Source organism: Leucoraja erinacea, chromosome 10 (genome assembly GCF_028641065.1).
Source record: "Leucoraja erinacea ecotype New England chromosome 10, Leri_hhj_1, whole genome shotgun sequence".
Classification (NCBI taxonomy): Eukaryota; Metazoa; Chordata; class Chondrichthyes; order Rajiformes; family Rajidae; genus Leucoraja; species Leucoraja erinaceus.
In genome coordinates, this window is record NC_073386.1 from 26,733,004 (window position 1) to 26,755,197 (window position 22,194).

General features: G+C 42.1%; 1 protein-coding gene across 1 annotated transcript in view; it reads left to right on the plus strand.

Moving 5' to 3' along the window:
* Positions 1 to 21,228, plus strand: part of faf1 (Fas (TNFRSF6) associated factor 1) — a 264,696-nt gene extending 243,468 nt beyond the window's left edge. Inside the window, exon 19 of the mRNA XM_055641801.1 lies at positions 20,468 to 21,228. Within this exon, the coding sequence (XP_055497776.1) occupies positions 20,468 to 20,551 (84 nt within the window). The 3' untranslated portion in view covers positions 20,552 to 21,228. The remainder of the gene's footprint in view (positions 1 to 20,467) is intronic.
* Positions 21,229 to 22,194: the final 966 nt, after the last annotated feature.

A 22,194-nucleotide genomic window follows, 5' to 3' on the forward strand; every position in this document is an offset into this window, starting at 1 on the left:
GATGAGTGTAGTGCAGCCTCAAGAACATTAACAACCGAGGCCTTGCATCTGTGACACCCTGACACCATGTGGCACGAGACAAGTTTGAGATAGAGTGTATGTCCTTTGAAGATTTGAAGCTGTTGTTTTAAATTATTTTACAAATGATATTTAGAGGCATTTAAAAGTTTGTACTAAATTTAAATGTCAAAATTATTTTTTAAATTAACTAAAAACACCAATAAATAATTAAAATGTAAATAATGTACCTCTTCATCTATAGGTAAGGAATTCCCAACCATGTGGTGAACTCCAATCCTACACTAAGTCTGGCTGGTTTAGGAATAATAAGGCACATTGCCCAACATGAATCTCTTTGAGATTAGCTGTTTGTCCATCCTAAGTCAGGGAGAAGCTAAATAATTTGGCACAATAAATATTTTTTGTTTGCCAAGAGGTAACATTTCATTCTTAACTTGTTATTTGGAGAGCTTGGTCACAATTGGCTTACAGGGGATTCCTTCATAAAGGCTGTTTTTAAAAGAATGATTTTGAACTGATTTCTCAACAGCTTCTAGATTTGGAAGTGAGCAATGAAAAGAAAGGAAGCCCCATTCCGTGAAGCTAACCGATTCCCAATCACAGCAGGGCAACCTTCATGGCCATATACATTTATTCAGTGTTATTCAGTTGAACTGTTGTTGATTGTTCTTTTGAATGCAAATTATTTGTGTTTGTGGCATATGTTTTTCCTGAAATCTACAATTCAGTACATCTACAATGTAGCCTCTTTTTCACTCACTTGTTCCAATAATCATTTACTTCTACTTTACTGTTGTAAGTCATCATAAACTATAAAAATAACTCCATGCATTCATATTCTGCCTGATCAGCATCAAATAATCATTTTCATTGATGTCTCAGTGGTCCTTTAGGTCATTCTTCCTTCTCCCCATCCCCTTGGGCAGAAGATACAGAAGCTTGAAAGTGTGCAACTCCATACTTGGGGACAGCTTATTTTCGGATGCTATCAGGTTTCACCATAAGCTAGGGTACTATTTAATTCACCTTTACCTCATTGCAAACATTGGACCTTGTCTATGAAACTGGCACTACAATGCTGAGAACAATATCCTACACACTGAATCTTCCCTATTGCTCTACCATCTATCATATCTATATACTTTTAAAACTCTGTGTGTGGGTGTATGTCAGATTCGATTTTCAGATATTTTCAGATTAGATTTTTAGCCTTTGACTCGGTCCGCCAAAACCACACGCAAAAACTCTTTTCCATTTCGCTAGCGATTTCACTTTTACATTCGCAAATCCACTCCTCACTACATTTAGACATTTTTATGTACACCTTTTTTAAAGTAAAAAATCCCCCCCCCCCCCCCCCCCCCCCCCAAATCACTCAATTTTTTAAGATCTAAACTGCTCTTAGCAGCTGCGACGTCACAATGCCCACATGCCGACCAATCCAGGCCCACCTGCCTCCAGTATGCCTCCAAGTACGCTTGCGTCAGGCCTCCCGCTGCTGGACTCCAACGCGCGTCCGACTGCCCCCCCCCCACTTCATCTCTCTCCCCGTGTCCATCTCTGTGTGCCTCCGTGTCCCTCTCTGTGCCTCCATGTCCTTCTCTGTGTCTCCGTGTCCTTCTCTGTGCCTGCGAATTGGGGGCTATGTGTGAGTGGATAGGGCAGGGCATGGGGTAAAAGGAGTGAATTAATAATATTCATATAATATCAATGGGGGTGGTTAGTGTGTGTGTGTGAGGGGTGGTTAGTGTGTGTGTGAGGGGTGGCTAGTGTGTGTGTATGTGTGTGTGAGAGGTTGGTTAGTGCGTGTGTGACGCCTCAGGCCGCCCCTTCCCCTCGCAATCGCGCGTTGGGGGAACAGACCCAACGGGTCTGCACTTGGTCTAGTATCTATTAAAACTGTGTGTGTGTGTGTTATTTCTCACTTAACATCACTAATTCTTAACATTAACTTTTCTTTTAATTTCAAAGACAGCTTAAAAATAAAAAAAATTGCTGTCTTCATTGACAGCTTAGTGTGTGTGTGTGTGGGGGGGGGGGGTGGGTGGGGGGGTGGTGGTTAATGTGTGTGTGACGCGCAGGCTTCTTCCCTAAATTCCATAGAGCTGCCAACAGCTTTCGTGCACGAGACGTGCACGCTTCATTTCCAGAACATTCTGAACGCGTGACGCACAGTTGCATTTCGCTTCTCTGTCTCCCGCTCTCTCTCCCCATTTCTCTCTCTCCATTTCTCTCTCTCCATTTCTCTCTCTCTCTCCCCCTCTCCCTCTCTCCCCCCTCTCTCTCTCTCTCTCTCTCCTCCTCTCTCTCTCTCTCTCTCTCCCTCTCTCTCTCTCTCTCTCTCTCTCTCTCTCTCTCTCTCTCTCTCTCTCTCTCTCTCCCCCCCTCTCTCTCTCCTCTCTCTCTCTCACCCTCTTTCCCTCTCTCTCTCTCCCTCTCTCTCTCTCTCTCCCTCTCTCTCCCTCTCTCTCTCTTCTTCAACCCCCAGACACAGTCTCCACGCCAGACTCGCGCCCACTCCCCCCACCCCCCCCCCCCCCCCCTCCTCCCCCTCTCTCTCCTCTCTCTCTCTCTCTCTCTCCCCTTCTCTCTCCTCCCCCCTCTCTCTCTCCTCCCATCTCTCTCACCCCTCCTCCCCCACCCTCCCCCCTCAGCCACCCTCCCTCCCTCCACCCCCTCTCCCTCTGTCTCTTGCCCTTCTGTCTCTTGCCCTTCTGTCTCTTGCCCTTCTGTCTCTTGCCCTTCTGTCTCTTGCCCTTCTGTCTCTTGCCCTTCTGTCTCTTGCCCTTCTGTCTCTGCCCCTTTCTCTCTGTCTCTCCCCATTCTCTCTCTGCCCTCCCTCTAGACGCGCCTGCGAGTTGGGGGCTATGCGTCAGTGGATCGGGCCGTTATGGGGTAAAAGGAGAAAATTAATAATATGAATATAATATCAAGGGGGGTAGTTAGCGTGTGTGCGGGGGGGGGGGGGGGGGGGGGGGGGCAGTTAGTGTGTGTGAGATGCCGCATGCCGCCCCCACTCCCCCGCAACCACACATTGGAACAGACCCAATGGGTCTGCCCTTGGTCTAGTACATAATTAAAACTCAGATCTTGTTATCTTCCAGTTTATGCCGTCTTTCTACTTGCGCAAAAACAGTACGCGACAGCGCTACGAGTTTTCGCCAGCTTACTCACCGTTCCCCTGTGCTGCGAGTGCACCAATTTTTGTTTCGATCGGTGGTCTAATGTAAAAGTTAGCGAGGTTTAAAAATCTTAAAAACAGATCGATCTCGTCTCCTGCCAGTCAGCGCCGCGTGGATTGGTCTTTTCTCCTGTCACTCCACGGAACGGTCCGCCCCTTCCTGCGCCATCGCGCCTGTTCTGGAGCTGAGGGACGCTCTGGATGACCGGCGAACGTCTCCACAATTTTCAGAGGGACCAGAAGCGACCTAGCCCGGCGCTGCCCTGCGCGGAATCGGAGATGTCGCCAATATCACCAAACCGAAAGCAGAGACTCTGATCCGGGCGGAGGAGAACGTCCAGGGACCAGCGCCTGCTGTGAGTCCCCATCACACCGTCAGCTCCAGCCCCCCCCTTCTTCACCTATAGATATGGAATTCCCAATCATGTGCGTGGGAAACTCCAAACCTCCCCCCCCCCCCACAACCACCCCGACCCCTCAACCCCCCCACCCCTCCCTCTCCGGCTCCACAACGTTCACTGTCCCCCTCCCCTTCCCCCCCCCCACACACAATCCGCCCACACACACCCCCCCACACCCACACACACCCCTCCCCTCCACACCTCCCCAACCCACACACATCCCTTCCCCACACCCCTCCTCTCCCCCTCCCACATCCTCCCTCCCCCCCCCCCACACACCCTCCTCTCCCCCACACACACCCCCTCCCCCACACACCTCCCTACCTACACACCCCCCCATTCACCTCCCCCCACACACTCTTCCCGCCCACACACCCCCCCCACACCCCACACCCCCCACCACCATACACCCCACCCCGTCATACACCCACCCCGTCATACACCCCACCCCGCCATACACCCACCCCGACACACAGCGGTAGGCCATGGCAGTGGCAGGGATAGGCCACGGCAGCGCTCCCCGCCCCTCCCACCGGCACCTGACAGGCCCCACCGTAAGCTGTCCCCGTCCCCCGGCTACAGAACGCCCCTGCCAGCCCCGCCTGAAGCCGTCCCCAGCTGCAGGGGACGGGGACGTGCCATGCCCGTCAGCTGCACCTGCGCAGTAATACTTGGGAATGGGAATACCTGGGAATGTCACAATGGGAACCCAATGGGCGGGAAAGGCTGTGCCACCGGAGAGCCACTATGAGTGGAATGGGGGGGGGGGGTTAAGGGGGGATGGAGTGAGTGCGTGCGGGGGGGGGGGAGGGAAAGGCGGGAGTGGGGGGGTTGGTGAGGGGAGAAGGGAGGATCGGGGCGTTACAACGGAAACCCGTTAGCCGCGCCTGCGTAATTGGGTGCTCTGCATGAGTGGTGGGGGGGACCAGACCTGCCGTGTGACAATGGGACCCAACGGGTCCCACTTATTCTAGTTAGACTTAAGATTGACGATTGTATTTATGTGTGGTATCTGATCTGAATGGATAACATGCAAAACAAAGGTTTTCAATGTACCTCAGTATACATGACAATAATAAACCTAAACCTAACTGTCTAAGTAAATTAGCCTTACAATATTGATCCTTTTGCATCATTGGTGCTTATTTCCCAATGTACTCTTATTTAACTGTTGGTACTGAACCAATTTCTTTTTACTGGCACGTTCATGTTTTTAGTTGTTAAGCTTGATTAATTTAATGTCACCTACTTAAAGCTCTAATTGGAAGCAAACATCTAAACTATCAGACTTGGAAAAATACTGGAGACACCAGAGATACTGGCAAAATAGCAAACTGCTGCTGGAAGAACTGTACACTATTGACAGCTTGATTGTAATCATGTATATTTCTGCTGACTGGTTGGCACGCAACAAGAAAGCTTTTCATTGTACCTCGGTATACATGACACTAAACTAAACTAAACGCCAGTGGAGGCAAAGGGAAGATTGACGTTTTGGATTAAGAACCCGCACCAATGTAGGGTCTCAACACAAAACATCAACCATCCATTTACCTTGAAAAATACTGATAGTTCTGTATATTTTCTGTATATTTGACCTTGAAGCCAGTTACAAGGCTGTAACAATGTTTTTATTACTAATCTTTATTATTTTTACACATGAAGGAACTGTAAAAATGCAAGAATTCTGCATGGTAGTCAGCTTTATGATAACACTGCATTCTGCAAGGTTTTATTAGCTAAAAATAATATATTATTTATACAATAATACCTGAATCACTTTTAAAATGACACACATCTGTCTCTTCAGTATGGAGCTCAGGGTCTTATTTGGTGTTTTCAAGCAACGTCTGCTTGGATTGCTTGAAGAATCAGCAGCTGGCAGGAAGATTATCTACAGGGATAGTTAGCTAGGCACCAAACCACTTCGCTTTGGACCAGTTTCAAAAAAGTGCCTTTGGACATTAACTACAAGGCTGGCATATGGAAAAAATCCTCATACCTTTACCAAGTATTATATAGATTTATCAACAAATGATATAATAAATATTTGCACATAAATTTCAGATGCAAACCATCTGTTTCAAAAATAGTTTTACATGCCATTTGTGACATTGTGAGGAAAATTATTCTCTGCAGTTTCTAAATCCCTTGACTTTCCATTATTCCTGTACATTTGCCACTTTGATGATGCCCTATGATCAGTCCAAAATCTGTTTTGAATTAATTCACAGGTCTACATAAGAACATAGTTTATTTTGTAGTTGTTACAGGATACTTGTTAATTGAAGAAAAACTCAACAGATTTCACAAAATGGATCAATAGGATTTTTTTTCCTGTAACAAACAAATAATACCATATATTTCAGAATGCACCATACTTGTTTGTAAACTAAATTACATTTAAATTAAGTTGTCGTACAAAGGGAATAGTGCAAATAGTTTAACTTGTATTTCATGAGGAATTTTTAATACACATGTACTAGATTTATTAATGTTCTATTTAAACCATGTAAATCTATCTTTAACACGTAAATTAAAATGTTCAAAAATATGCATGAAATTAAATTGTTCTCATTTAGTTAGTTATAAGCCTCAATTATATGGATATAATTGTATATTTTTCACAATTGGTTTAGTGTGCTAATTTTGAAAAAGTGTAATTTCATTGAATAATGGATTTGACTTTCATAGTACACTAATGTAAGTTCATAAATATGTTGTGTAGGTGCTCCTAACTCTGTTCAATATTTCTTCCCAATTGAAATCTAGTCTCTTTGTAGCTCAGAAAATGGACCTGATTAGTCAGTTATTTAAAGGATTGACCACCTCAACGAGTAAAAGTGACTACAAAAACTATATATTTCCATGACATTTTGGTCCCAAAACTGAGCATTATGTTTGTGCATGTTTTTATGAATACTAGTTTGAATAAATTCCGAAAATATTAAAAAAATAAAAGTAATACACTAAAATGGTAATCTATCTATATTACTAAAAGTCTGATCTTGACCGCTTTTGGTTCGCTGTGCTGCGATTTCCGAGAGAACGCCGCCACCTATGGCCGTCATTTTTGGCCTCCTCGCTCAGAGCCCCCCTCCGCCTGCCTGGACTGGAGGATGTTTCCCATCGATGAAAAATCAGAGAGATATTAATGTTTTAAAAAATGTTGCCATTCTCTCTGCTGCCCCTGTTGGTGGGAGGGGGGAGGGACTATAAAACCCGGAAGTGGTGTGCCTCACTCAGTCTCTGCAAGATGGAGGAAGCGAGAGGTTCACGTCTCTCTGAGCTCTGAATAACACTGAACACATGTCTACTCAACTGTGAGTGCCCTTAATGAGGGTTGAAAATGAAAATAGGTTGGTTTGAAGTAAAAAGGCACTGCAGATGGTTGTTTTGGGATTGAAAAAGGCACTGCAGATGGTTGTTTGGGGAGTGTTTGGGTTGAAGTAAAAAGGCAGTGCAAATGGTTGTGTGGGGGGTGTTTGGGTTGAAGTAAAAAGGCAATGCAAATGGATGTTTGGCTAAACTTGACAACTTCCTGTTTGCACTACTTTGATTTTAGATAAACCTGTATTCGGTGGCCTTGCACCCTGCTTAAAATGGATTTGAATTTGGTGGCCTTGCACTCTGCTTGAAATGGAATTTCAAGGAATAGCCGTGAGTCAACTGCAAGCCCACCAGCCGTGAGTGAGCTGCCAGCACATCAGGCTTGAGGGACTGAGCTGCCACCCCAAGAATCCATTTGGCCCACAATGTCCATACTAGCCCTCTGGAGACCAGTAGTCCCTTCAGCGCACAACACCCATACCAGCGCTCCAGAAAGAGCCCCCCCCACTGGCCACCAATATTGGAATTGGTGGAGAGGTGGAATATTGCGTTGGGGGACCAGCCCTCCCGTGTGAACATGGGACCCAACGGGTCCCACTTAGTCTAGTATTATACTAAAACTCTCTTTGTGGCAATCTGGTTAGTTTTCCTATTTTCTTCCAAATGCTGAGCCTTCCCATTTTCACACATTCTACTCACATTTTTCCCGTCGAGGTGATAATCATCTTCCCGTCGCATTCCTACCAACAGTTCCCTTGTTTTTAATCATTTAAAGTTTTATAAACAGCCCCAAATCTCACCCATTATCCGACCCACACTTCACTCTCCACCGCTACAATGGCACATTCCAGATTTTCAAAAAACTCCGGGGGGGAGAGGCACTCCAGCGCTCAAACGACAACTTGCAAAGCAGGACGGGACACTGTGGGAGGGAGAGGCACCCAAGCACTCGAGAGGAGTGGTGGCGGTTGATGGTGCCCGATGCCAGACGCCTGAGGTCCGGCGCCCAGTGGGGAGGGTGGTGCTGGAGTAAGGGCAAAGCCCGCAGCTTGGGATGGGGCCATGATCGGGGCCGATAAAGGAGGCTCCACTGGAGCCAAGGCCAAGTCTGGGTCCAGGGTCAGGGACGAACCCGGAGATGAAGTCAGGGCCTGGACTGGAGCCCAGGTAGCGGCCGAACTGACGGCTGGAGTCTACAGCCAGGGCTGGCCGAGTACAAGAACCAGGCTGAGTTCCAAGCCCTGGCGCTGCTCTACGACCAGGATAGGTCCCGAGACAGGGAATGGGAGTGAGGGGATGAGGATGAGGGAAATGAGGAGGGAGATGGGGTGGTAGAGGGAGATGGGGAGGGGGGGGGTGTGTGGAGGAGGGAGATGGGGAGGGGTGGAGGATGGAGATGCCCCCTCCATATCTACCCTCGCTCCCATCCTCCCTGCCCCCCACTCTACCATCCCTCCTCCTCCTCCTCTCTCTCTCTCTCTCGACCCCATCCTTCTCTGCCCCTCTCCCTCTCTACCCCCTCCCCCTCCCCTCCGTCTCTACCCCATCCTCTCTATCATCCCTCCCTCTCTAGGGATTGAAGAGGAGGAAGAGGGAGTGTTGGGGGATGGGGAGAAATGAGCCGCGCCTACGCAGTTGGGGGCTATGCGTGAGTGATACAATATTGCATTGGGGGAACGGGTGAGTGGTGGAATCTTACGTTGGGGGAGCAGACCTAACGGGTCTGCACTTGGTCTAGTAACATTTAAAAGCCATTTGGACAGGTACATGGGCAGAAAAGGTTTAGAGGGATATGGGCCACACACGGACTGGTGGGACTACTGTAGATGGAGAATCTTGGTTAGCATGGCAAGTTGGGCTGAAGGGCCTGTATGACTATAAACATTTTAAAACATTTATATTTACTAAACTAAATCAAAAAATGAATACAGTTCTGCTCGTCATTCTGAGATTTCAATAGGCTTGCTGGTCGTGTGCCAAGGGCAATCATGTCTTTAACTTGGGTTTGGGGAAATATATGTAATCTTCTGCCCCACTAGATATCATGGGAAGTCCATCGATGCAGTGCAGATGTATCAGAAAGAAATATTAGACTTCAGCCGGTGTTTGGGAGTCTCAAGCTTCAATCCATGTGCAAGTGAAATCTGGCAATTTGGTTATTGTGACTTAATTATAACAAAAGTTCCAATTGCAAAGGAATTGAGATTGTTTAATAGATATCATATATGATTTATAATAAGCATCTAATGTTCTCTGCATGCTCTAATTCAAGTATCTTTGGTCAAAATGTCATCTTGCTCCAAACTGTACGTGACAATGCAACAACACAAAATATTGTTTTTGATTTCAAGGAATCTTGAACAAATTATTTACTCAAATTTGATGCATTTTTCCACAAGAAATTTATGTTGGATCTTACAGTTATGGGATACAACGTTTTTGGTTGTAATACATTGTAAAATTGACACAATACTGGAAGACACAATACTGGAGACACAATACTGGAATTTTGAGCAAAAAGAAAGTGCTGGAGGAAGTCAGAAGGTCAGGCAGCATTTGTGGAGGGATATGGACAATGTTTCCGGTCAGGACCCTTTGATTAGTTCCTACTATATTTTGCTTTTTGACATCTTATTTAGTGTTTTGAATAAAAATAAACATTGCAACATGGTTTATACAGTATCTCAAAGCTGAACGTGCAATGATGAGTCCGTTAGAGAAGAATATTACGAATTTAAATTAAAAAATGGTGCAACAATGTCATAGAGAAGAATATTATAATTTGAAAGAAAAAAAATAACTTTTTTTCCAGGTTGCTAAGTAAGTGTATCTCAGTAGGAACAAGTTGTATCTGTTTCAGTGTAATGGAACACTGTTATGTTTACTCTTCATTTGTTAATGTGCATTTTTTTAAATTTGTCTATTTCTTCTTCCACTGTGGATTACTGCCAAAACCCATGCTTTGCAAAATAGTTAAGCCGTATCCATTATATGTTCTTCTGGCCACACCACATTATTTACCATCTCCCTATAATTATTTTAACTTTCAAATGAAATTTTGCCTGTATATCACTGTGTTCTTCAACTTCCTTATTTAGGAATGGTATAGAAATTTAATTTACTGGAAGCCTTGAAAGTATAATAGGTCACCCATGGCCAAAAGAGCAAAATATGCTGACAAAAGGAGATTATTGAGACCTATGTAAAATAAGATCATGGAAAGTTATTTACAATAGACTAGTGCGGTGTGCTAATTAAGCACACATACAAGCCAGATGAACAGAAATGCCTTGGAGCGAAGCAAAACAACAGCTTTGTTTGTTGACAGATGCTGGAGTGTTATTGTCTGTTAATTGGATAATGGTGTAAACATTTGCAAACTCAGATGTCCTTAGTGAATTCAATGTTTGAAGGGCAACAAGAGGCATGATCTCTATGTATGACTATATTTGTGTGTTCTTATACAAGCTTTCAGGTGAATACATTTCAGGCCACCGTGATCATTTAATTGGAACAACTAAACTGAATATTAGAACATATACAGTAAAATAAATCTGATCTTGAATACAGTCTAGCTTATTTCTTAAAGTCTACTGAATACTGTCAAATAGAACAGCTTTGTATTTATTCCATTATCAGATATAGCTGCAGCTCTTTGCAACTGGCTGCTACCATTCTTGCTCAAGTCTTCTCATTGGAGTTATCTGTAAGGATTTTAAAAGTGGCATCTCATTAGATATAAGCCTGCAAAACAAAAGCAAAGCTGCCAAGTTAAAACTGAAAATCACCTTCTTTCCGATTCGTGAATGTGCTGATATATAAATATTTGCAATATTAATTGACATGATAGATAGAGAGAAAATATAAACATGTTATTCTGTCACATTAGAATGAATGTCTTGAAATAAACATACAATCAATTAATTTAAGTTACTTAATTTAATTATCATATTCATTTAAAAATATTCAAAATTTGATAATTCAAGTTCCTTTATATTTTCATTTGTCCACAATTCAGTTTTGGCCTTTTTATTTGAATTCTCAATTTAACAGCTCGCCCTCAGCTAAATGATTCATTTAATATGAATTCAGTCACTGATCAATATTGGTTATTGATACCATTCATTTAATCACCTACTCCATTGACATGATTCAGATTAAATTTTAATTGTCATTGTCAGTGTACAGCACAGAGACAACGAAATGAATGAATGCAGTGAACTATTTATAACAATAGCTTGCTAAATCTATAAGACCTTCATCTCTGAGGAAAAGTACAAGTTGGTTAACTATATGCAGGAACTCTCTAGGGAAATGGGAAAAGAGATTTAACATCCCTCCAAACTTCATCGCTGCTTGCTTGGAAAGGAATCACAATACTGTATCGTCTACAGTATTTGTGCCAAACAGGATTCACAATAGATTCATAAAAGAAAATGAATTCTGCATAATGGGTCAGCTGCCTGAATGTTAAGATACCCTCTAATTTGTACATGGCTTTATGCTGGTGAAATTTATTTCATTTTTAAACTAGAAACCAAGTTGCTTGTTTAATCTCATCTGATCATGAAGAGACGATTGACAATAGATTTGTCAACAGACAACCAACTTGGTCTGGAAATCAAGAATGAAAACAGAAATTGCTGGGAATACTTACCAAGTTAGGCAGCATGTATAGAGAGAAGCAAAATTAATGTTTCAGATTGATGACCTGTCATCAGAACTCAGGAAATTTAGAAATCAAACAATTTTCAACTTTTGCAAAGATGCATCATTGCCTCAACAATTTTTATTTCAGTCTTTCTTGGCACAATGTTACATCTCATCTCCAACAAACCTCCTGTGGGATTTCAGCTAATTATAAGAACAAATGGGAAACTATTCAACTGTGCAAGCTAAGGCAATTACACTCCAAAACCAAGTTCTCCAGTACTTTAGTAACTGAGCTGTTAAATGCAAACACCAATTTCATAAGTATATGCTCAACGAACAAGCTCCAAGACGTCATCAGTTCATTTCCTGAAGCATGAGATTTATTATTGTCACATGCACCAGGATACAATTAAAAAAAAATTTGCATGCTTTCCAGGGAAATCATATCAAATGTTCTTCAGATTGATGTCAGGGGAGTGGGCGGCACTGGGATAAAATGTAGTCAGAGACGGTAATACTGGTCGGAGAACTGGGAAGGGGAGGGGATGGAGAGAGAGAGAGAAAGCAAGGGCTGCTTGAAGTTGAGAATAAACCGATGGGTCTGCAATTAGCTGAAATGGAATATGTGTTTTGTAGATATTTGGGCAGCCTTTCATGTTGTCTTGCTACTGTGGTAGAACAGTTATGCACAATAAAATGTTAAATTTTGTGACTTAACCCGATGGGAATAATCTCTGGTTATAAAGGATTTCTGAAATAGAAAGTTTTTATTTCTCAAGGATGTACCTGGTATGGTGGATGGTTGGCATGCAATTGCCTCCATTGGATTCGTTTTAATGTTGTAATGCATATATTAGTTCCAGAGCAGTGCAGAATAGATTTTATTTGTGCTAATTGTTACAAAGATTCTCTTTTGTGGTGAAGTGTTTGGTCAAATCTTTATTTTAAATTATATTTTATAATATGCCTGCATGTAAAATCTTATTCAAAACTTCCAAATTCCAATATAGTCAGCTGGCGTTTCTTCGTATTTGAATTATTTTGTGCATTCCTTGCTTCATGGAAGGGAACAAGGAGGAGGGAGAGAGGAGAATGGGCCCATAATACTTTAAGAATCTTCACAGAGTTAATCAAATTGCAGAATGTCATATAACTTATTTACAAGATAATGCTCCCTTAAACAGGAAATAAAATTAATGATTTAGCACATAATTATATTTTAAGATTCAACATCTTTTGTGAGTATTTTGACAAAAGGTGTATCTTATGAAGTATGTTTTGTGATTTACTACATTTATTTGTCATATCTTGATTTTACATACTTTTAAGTTAGATTCAAGTGAAATCAAGCCATACAAGCCATTGCATATTCTAGTAATTATAAACATTTTATGTTGGCTTTTCGATATGTATATCTGCCAGAAATTTACATTTTATTTGTGGTATAACATTTCAATATGATGAATGCACACGATACATGTTACAGAATTAAAAAATATGAAAATGGAAGATTAAGGAGTACAGGTGCATAATTCCTTGAAGGTAGAGACGCAGGTAAATAAGATGGTCAAAAAGGCTTTTGGCACTTGGGCCTTCATCAGTCAGAGTATTGAGTATAGAAGTTGGGAGGTCATGTTGTAGTTGTATAAGACGTTGGTGAGACCGTATTTAGAATATTGTGTTTAGTTCTGGGCACCATGTTATAGGAAAGATATTGTCAAGCATGAAAGGGTTCAGAAAAGATTTACAAGGATGTTGCCAGGACTAGAGGGTGTGAACTATAGGGAGAGGTTGAGTAGGCTGGGTCTCTATTCCATGGAGCGCAGGAGGATGAGGGGAGATCTTATAGAGGTATACAAAATCATGAGAGGAATAGATTGGGTACATGCACAGAGTATTTTGCCCAGTGTAGGGGAATCGATGACCAGAAGAAATAGGTTCAAGGTGAAGGGGAAAAGATTTAATAGGAATGTGATAGGCCGAGTGGTCAGTTTTTCACACAAAGTGTGGTGGGTGTATGGAACAAGCTGCCAGAGGAGGTAGTTGAGGCTGGGACTATCCCATAGTTTAAGAAACAGTTAGACAGGTACATGGATAGGACAGATTTGGAGGGATATGGACCACGCGCAGGCAAGTGGGACTAGTGTAGCTGGAACATTGTTTTTTTTAATTTTTATTTTTTTTATTTAATCAAAAATATTTATTCAAATATTAAAATAGTATTTATAATACAATAAAACAAAACACCACCATAATACAAGACGAACAAATATGCTAAGCAACTGCTAAACAACTATATTGCAATCCTTGTCCACGATACATTCAACCCCCCTCGGTACCCAGCGGTCGCGGAACTCCATTGTTGGCGGTGTGGGCGAGTTGGGCCAAAGGGCCTGTTTCCACACTGTATCACTCTATGACGCTAATTAAATCTAAGTTCAACAGATCCAGAATGTGGCCATAAAAAGCTGGATTAACTCAGCGGGACAGGCCACATCTCTGGAGAGAAGGAATGGGTGACGTTTTGGGTCGAGACCCTCTTCTGAAGAAGGGTCTCGACCCGAAATGTCACCCATTCCTTCTTCTGAAGAAGGGTCTCAACCCGAAACATCACCCATTCCTTCTCTCCAGAGATGCTGCCTGTCCCGCTGGATTTCTCCAGTTTTTTTTGTGTCCATCTTCAGTTTAAACCAGCATCTGCAGTTCCTTCTTTTACAGATCCAGAATGTAAATGTTTCAGAAGAATTACTAACAGAAACACTTAACAATTCTACTAATCATGCTTTCAAAATAATTCACCATGTCAGATTATTTTTCCTTGATCAATGAGTTAGATGGTTCTGCGAGCCAGCTAGAAGTTTCACACTAAACCACAGACGAGCTGCAGTATGGTCAGCATTGTGCTCCATTTCTCTGTGGTGCAGGTGCATCTGACCTCCTTCTGTATGAGCCAGGTCCATGTTCATAAAGTGAAAACCTAGATTAGAATAGATGGTTAGGTAGGTAATGTGTTATAGTTGCATTATAAGGGAAGTGGTCGACCCCATTGTGGTAAACAGTGAGCATTTCTGCGGCAAACGTGGGCTACTTAAGGAACTTTAACGTAGGATAGCTGAGGCGAGTACCAAGCTCCAAACACTGCGATACATCAGGGAGGGGGAGAATTGCCTGGACATGATGTGGAAGCAAAGAACAGGTTGGTTAATATAGAAACGTGTTGGGGTAACTCAGCAGATCAGGCAGCATGTCTGGAGAACATGAATACGTGACGTTTCGGATTGAGACCCTTCTTCAGACTGATTGTAGGGTGGAGAACTTGGAATGGGATGGGGTGGGATCCAGTGGTTTTAATCCATATAACTATTAATGAAGCTTCAGAGATAGGGCCATGAAGGAGGTTCCGCTGAGGGATTATGAGGATCTTGGTGCAAAATTGAAAAGCAGAATCACAAAGGTGATAAACTCCGGATTATTACTTGAGCTACATGCAGACTGGGAAGGGAGGATAGGATTAGAGAGGTAAACGTGCAGCTCAAAGCTTGGTATGAGTGAATGGGTTATGTTTCATGAGATGCCAGGACCAGAAGTGTGTTGTTCTATTGGGATGGGTTCCATGTGAATCATGCTGAGGTCAATGTTGTGGTGAATCACACAACTAGGATTGTAAATACTGTTTTAAACTCGCCAGAAGTGGAAGGTTTAATGAATGAGGCGGAAATGAAAGAGCAGTGGTACGAAGGATGTGGTCAGAGAGAAACTGACAGTTGTAGTGTGATAGGCCATGGCGGAAGGATCAAATCCACAGTTGCAATTAAATGAAGAAAATGCCTCCAGCATTTGTTGATAGTTGATAGCGCAAATAAGTATGATGCTATAATTATTACAGGTTCGTGGTTACAATATGACCGAGCATAGGTATTCAATATTCCAGTTTAGACATTATAGTTGCTCCTCAACCCACAATGGGGTTACGTTCCGATAAACCCATCGTAAATCGAAAATATCGGAAGTCGAAAATGCATTTAATACAATGCGACCACGTGACCGGAAGTGACGTGCGGCATCACTGTCGTTGCCGAGCATTTGCCGATCGTAAAGTCAAAATACCGTAAGTCAAAGCATCATCCAGGGAACCATCTGTATATTAAAGGAACAGGCCCAAGGGGAAAGAAGGTGGGGTGGGTGCGCTGTTAATCAGGGAAGGTACAGATTCAGATTAGTTTATTGTCATAATGAAATCCCTGTTCACAGGAAGCACATAAAATAAACAATATACATATGGCAATGGTAAAGACAACAATAAATACAATGGCAAGTGCAAAACAGCCAAAAGGTGCGAAAATTGTAGTGGAGCCCAAAGCAGTCAAAAAATAAATACCAAAGTACAATAACAGGGTAACTGTAGAATATGTGCCAGGAAAGCAGTGATTGGTTCAGGAATGAAGAATAAGCTGTTCTTAAGTCTGGACATCTGTACTTTCAAGCTGCTAGAAGGTAAAAGAGAGAAAAAGGAATGGCCACAGTGAAAGATATCCATGATGATATTTGCAGCCTTACTGATGCAATACAACATGAAGATGGACTGAATGTAAGGAAGTGAAAAGCCTGTGATGGATTGGGCTATGCTTACCACTCTGCAAGTTTAGTCAGTGAAGAGCAGAGAAATTACCATAGCAGGCTAGGGTGCATCCCGTCAGAATACATTCCATAGCACATCTGTAGAAGTTTGAGAGAATCTTCATTGACATCTCAGCTGGTGTGAACTGAAGCTTACTTCCTCGCGTGACCACTCCAAAGCCCTGCTGACAACATGTGATGTCAAAGGCCTTCCAACTGTTTCCAAATGTCTTTGGATATGGTTTGAACATATGATGTTCCTTCTCGAACTGTATTTGGGATTCTATCATATTGTGCTCATCTCAGGGATTTTTTAACCACAAGATCCCTGGATTGTAAACTGTCTTGTCTCTTAGAAAACAGAGCATTGGAATAAATGGGTCCTTTTCGGACTTGAAGGAGGTAACTCTTGTTCACAATTGTTCCACTGTTTACATTAATGACCTGGGGGAAGAAACAGTGTCTAAGATTTCCAACGTTAACAATGATACAGAAATGGGTGGAAGAGCATGTAGTAATAATGTTGTAGTAGCCATTTAGCTCAGTACTTAACTCGGGACTCAATCCTTGAAATGTTCTAAAAAAACTGTAACTACAAATGTTATTGTGATTCTGCAATGGGATGTAATTAGATTGGGTGAATGGGCAAAAAACTGCAAATGGAGTTTAGTGTTGGGATGTGTGAGATCATACAGTTCGGTTAGAAAAATCAAACGATAGATTATTATTGAACAGCAAAGAGTTCCAGATGTTGCAGCGCATGAATCACCAAACGCTGGCAAATAAGTCTAACATGTAGTTAAGAAGGAAATAGCACATTGACCTTCATTGCAAAGAAAGGTTTTATTGCATTATTCAGAGTGTTAGGGATCCCTCACCTGGAATATTGCGTGGAATTTTGGTTTCTTTACCTAAGAAAAAAATGTAGTAACTTTGGAGGCAGTATAGAGGAGATTCACTGGGCAAATTCCTGAGATGAGATGGTTGTCCTACTTAGAGAGACCTAATATTTTGAGACTGCATTCCTTGTAGCATAGAAGAATGAAGGGTAACCTTATTCAAATATATAAAATCCTATGTGGTAGGAAAGAACTGCAGATGCCTATTTAAATCGAAGGTGGACACAAAATGCTGGAGTAACTTAGCAGGACAGGCAGCATCTCTGGAGAGAAGGAATGGGTGATGTTTCAGGTCGAGACCCATCATATGGGGCCTCGACAGGATAGATGTTAGGAGCAATCATGGGCGGGAGAGTCTTGAACAAGAGGACATAATTACAAGAAAAGGGGCCGAGCATTTAAAACTGAGGTACAAATATATTTATTATTGCATAAGGTGGTGAATCTCTGGAATTCTCTGTCCCGAAGGGTGTGGCAAGCTGGATCATTAGAATTATTTAAATGGAGGTGGATAATTATTTGATAGATTGAGGAATAGAGGGTTATGGAAAAATAGCACAGAAGAATTGAGCCAAGCAATTGGCATGATCATGGTAAATGGTGAGGTAGGCTTGGGGGACCTGATGGCACACTCCTGTTCCTATTGTGTTTTTGTGTGTTCTCTACCCCTCTTGAGTCGCCGTTGAATATCAGGGGACTCTAATTTTCTGAGCTGAGGAGATGGATACACGTCGTATCTGACCCCTCGGCTTTAGTTTAGACCCCCTCGGCACTAGATTTGCTAGTGTTAGCACACCTGGATAACCAAGGTAGGGTACCTTGCTTTCTAATTTAAGTGATATTGTTTAATAATCTCTGTATAAAGTGTGTATAAAACCACAGTCCACAGACATTTGGAAAGCCTTTGACAGCACATGCTGTCAGAAGGCAATTTGAGTGGTCAGGGGAGAGGAATGGGCTTAATTCACACCAGATGAGGCTTCATCGTCACTTGCAGTTTTCTGCAGCTTGGCTGTGGCAACAAAGCCTCTAGGACAATGGGAGACCCAGTTACGATCAGTCAGTGTCACCGCCAGATTCAGCAGGAGGCGGCTGCTAGCCTTAGACCAGGATAAAAGATCCAGCAAAATTGGTATAAAGTTTAATTTGAGCTATTGGTATATCTAAATTGTGGCTTTTATTTCTTATTAACTATTACAGTAAAAATTGTGAACACGTTAAGCTTTATTTACACTACCTAATTAAAATCTATGGTGCTAGTATTTTCATGAAGTTTGGGTGCAGTTTTAAAGATAAGTCTTTTGAATATAGCTCAATAGTATTCCAATAATCAAACAGTTATGTTCCAAAGAATGATGATAGTTCATTCTGTAAAGTGAATATGAATTGTTTTATCATCCCACCTGTTTGAGTGCTCAGCTACAGGAATTTTTCGTATAATAAACCAGAATGACCTTTGCACCAGGTGAGTGCACTTGTACAATAGTTTGGGCGTTATGCTCGGATTATTATTTAAGCAGTGTTTAAATGTTACTTTCGTTTGTTACTTAACTCGCAATTTTTTACAACTTTGGGAAAACCTCCCTAAGTATGAATGTGAATTCAAAATGTGGCTTTTTGCCTGGCAGTTTTCATATCTAGAGGAGAAAGCCCACTAACATTTTTTAATTTTTTATTTTTACTAATCATTGTCATGTGATTTATTAGCTTTCTTTCCTATGTGTACCATTTCCTTCACTCATTTTCTGCAATTATTTCTGGAAGGATCTTTCCTCCCAGACCTACAGATTTTCTGATAAAACAAACATATGCAGAAGTGGATGAAATAACAGCAACTAATCTGGCAGCTCTTAAGAATTGTGTGTGCGAGTGTGTATGTTTGTATATTTGGAATAACTTACAAATAAGGGACTTGCATCATTTAATATAATTCCAGCATTTGTGTCAGGTTATCCATTATTCCCCGCAGTTTGTATTTTCACTTGATTGTGGGGCAATGATTTCTATAAACGTTTATGTTGGATGTCTGTACTGACAGCATTGATATTCCTGGCAGGTACAGGTCTCCAAATCTCTTGTGGCTAATTGGTAAATTCCTTATCATATATACTTGTATTTCATGAAAGAGGCCAAAATGCTGCATCAGATCACCAAACATAGTTTCAATTGATTTTCCTATTTTTGAAACCGGCAGAAGTCCTGTTGCATACTGCTGCATTCTAATTCAGTACAGTGGAGAACCATCGCTCCTGTGCCCGTTTCTATCTAGATTGATAACGCCATTGATTAACATTTATCCATATGTGTAAGATATGTACAAATTTCAGGCCATTTCATGACTCACCAGTTCAGATAAAAACAGTGTGCCACAACTGAAGGTGTTACTGCTAACGATGTAGAGTGATCATGCACTGACATCCAATACAGAGCCATTAATACCCCATTATTAGTGTATTAGAGCTGTACAACTCGAAAGCAGGCCCTTCAGCCCACTTTGTCCATGCCTACCAAGTTAGCATATTGGGCTAGTCCCATTTGCCTGCATTTGGCCTATAGCCCTCTAAATCGTACCTGCCCACATATATATGTCAAAGTGTCTTTTAAAAGTCTTAATTGTATCAGCTTCTATTGCTTCCTCTGGCAGCTAATTTCAGATACAGATTACCCTCTGTGTGGAAAAAGTTGTCCCAGAGGTTTCTCTTAAATACAGTGCCCTCCATAATGTCTGGGACATAGACCCATCATATATGTATTTGCCTCTGTACTCCACAATTTGAGATCTGTATTAGAAAAAAAATCACATGTGGTTAAAGTGCACAGTCAGATTTTATTAAATGTATTTTTATACATTTTGGTTTCACCATGTGGACAATGCCCATTCATACAGTTCATTTCTTTGCTTCAGAGAGAGGTTGAATAAGATTCAAGGAATATCTATTGAGGGAGGAATTGATATATCGACTTCCCTGCTCTCCCCACGTGTACTGTAAAATCATTCAGGCAGGGAAGTAGGGGACCAACAAACTTGTCTTCAAGACTAGATATTGGTCTATGAGTTCTGTATTCTGACATATTTCTATATGGCAGTGAAGTACGGGTTATGTACTGCTATTTAGAACGATGCTGAGCAACTTCCTGACAGAGAAAGCAAAAACTTGAATAATTATATTGCAATGGTGCAGAAAAGAGTAAGTTGTAAATAATGCTTACTTCTGTTTGGAAAATGAGACCGTTCTTGTTAATCATACAAATAAAACTGAATTAGTAAAGGCCCATACCTTGTTTAAAGATATGTTTTTATATCAGAAATAATTAACTGGTTTAACATTTTGCCTGAAAATAATATTTATTCTCTTTTTTAATAGGTATCTCAGTTTGATCCAACTGAAACATTGCTGGAGGTGAAACTCTATCCTCAGGAAACTCTCTTCCTGGAAGCAAAGGAATGAATTCATCCTTGGGACTCTGGCTGCCCAGATAGTTGATATAAGCTCAGCTTACGTCTGAAAGTTGCAAGATCCACTTTTTTTTGTCCAGCTACATGCCACAACTATCTGCCTCTTTCAAAAGCTCAAAATCAACATCATCATTGTAAAACGCCTGTATGCTGCCAACCTCAGAAGAAATGTAGATGTTTACAAAGATATATAGGAGGAAAGCAATCTGTGATGAACACTGACTTACAACCTTCACACTATTCTGGCCTATGTTTATTCATCAATGCACTATTCAAAGGTGAAGTGAATTATATTAGTTAGAATTGGTTTCCCTGTACCCATTCAACCACAAAATCTGTAATACAGCCAGTTTTTGGAGCAAGTGCTTTGATTTGAAATTCTGTATTTGTTTTAATTCAATACATACTTGAGACAATGCTCATAAATGTGCACAATTCCATGTCTGGATTTCTACTTAAAGCCTAATTTATAATGTCACAGTAGGCATGGGATATTTCTTGGTCATTGAGATTTAATGCGATAATTTGGACGGTGTATGATTTTCATACAGTACGATTTTCTTATTTGGTTTACAACTTCAGTAAAATGTAAGTGGAGTATAATTTTCCATTTGTAGCCATCTTTCATATTAAACCCGTCTTTTCCTTTCAGGTGGTTACAGAAATAAATTGTTGTTGGTTTATATTACTTCCATCAGAAAAGGTCAGGAATAAACTGGTGTGGAAAAAAGACTAGTCAAAATTTTTATGCTCAAAACATATTATGAGATTATGTAGGATAGAACTGCAGATCAAGTCAAGTATCCTTTATTGTCATTCAGACTTTTCAGTCTGAACGAAATTTCGTGCCTTGCAGTCATAACATAGAATAAAATAACAAAACCCACAAATTTAACATCCATCACAGTGAGTCTACCAGGCACCTCCTCATTGTGATGGAAGGCAAAAATCTTAAAGTCCTTGTCTCTTCCCTCCTTGTTCTCCCTCTGCGTTGAAACGATCCAGGCTTCCGATGTTGTGACCCCGCCGGGTGATGGTAAGTAAGTCCCGCGGCTGAATCCGAGCTCCGCGAACGGGCCGGTTCAAACTCCGCAGCCCGGGGCGGTTGAAGCTACCGAAGCTGCCACCCTCCAGTCCAGCGGACGAAGCTGTAGTTGTGGGAGTTCCAGAGAAACAGGGTTCAGCTCCAGAGAAACAGGGCCAAGTTCACTGGGACCGCGGCCGAGGCTCCGAAGTCGGGTCACCACCGCTGCCACAGCCCCGAAGTCGGGTCGCCTCTGCCGCCGCAACGCCACCACAACCCCAAAGTCGGTCCGCCTCGCGTTGGTAATTCCTGGCTGGCTCTGCCTCCGGAGCCTCGTGGTCAGTCCCAGTTGGAGGCCGCCAGCTCCGCGATTAGGCCTCAGCGCAGACGGAGACGGGGGATACGACAAAAGGTCGCATCTCCCCGAAGGAAGAGACTAGAACAAGTTACTCCCACCCCCCCCTCACACATACACAACTAAATAAACTGAAATAAACTGTAGCAACAGGACAAAATGAAATGAAAAAAAAAAAGACAAATGGACTGCAGGCGAGCCGCAGCTGCTGGGGCAGCGCCGCCACTTAAATGCTGCAGCATTACAATTAAAAAAG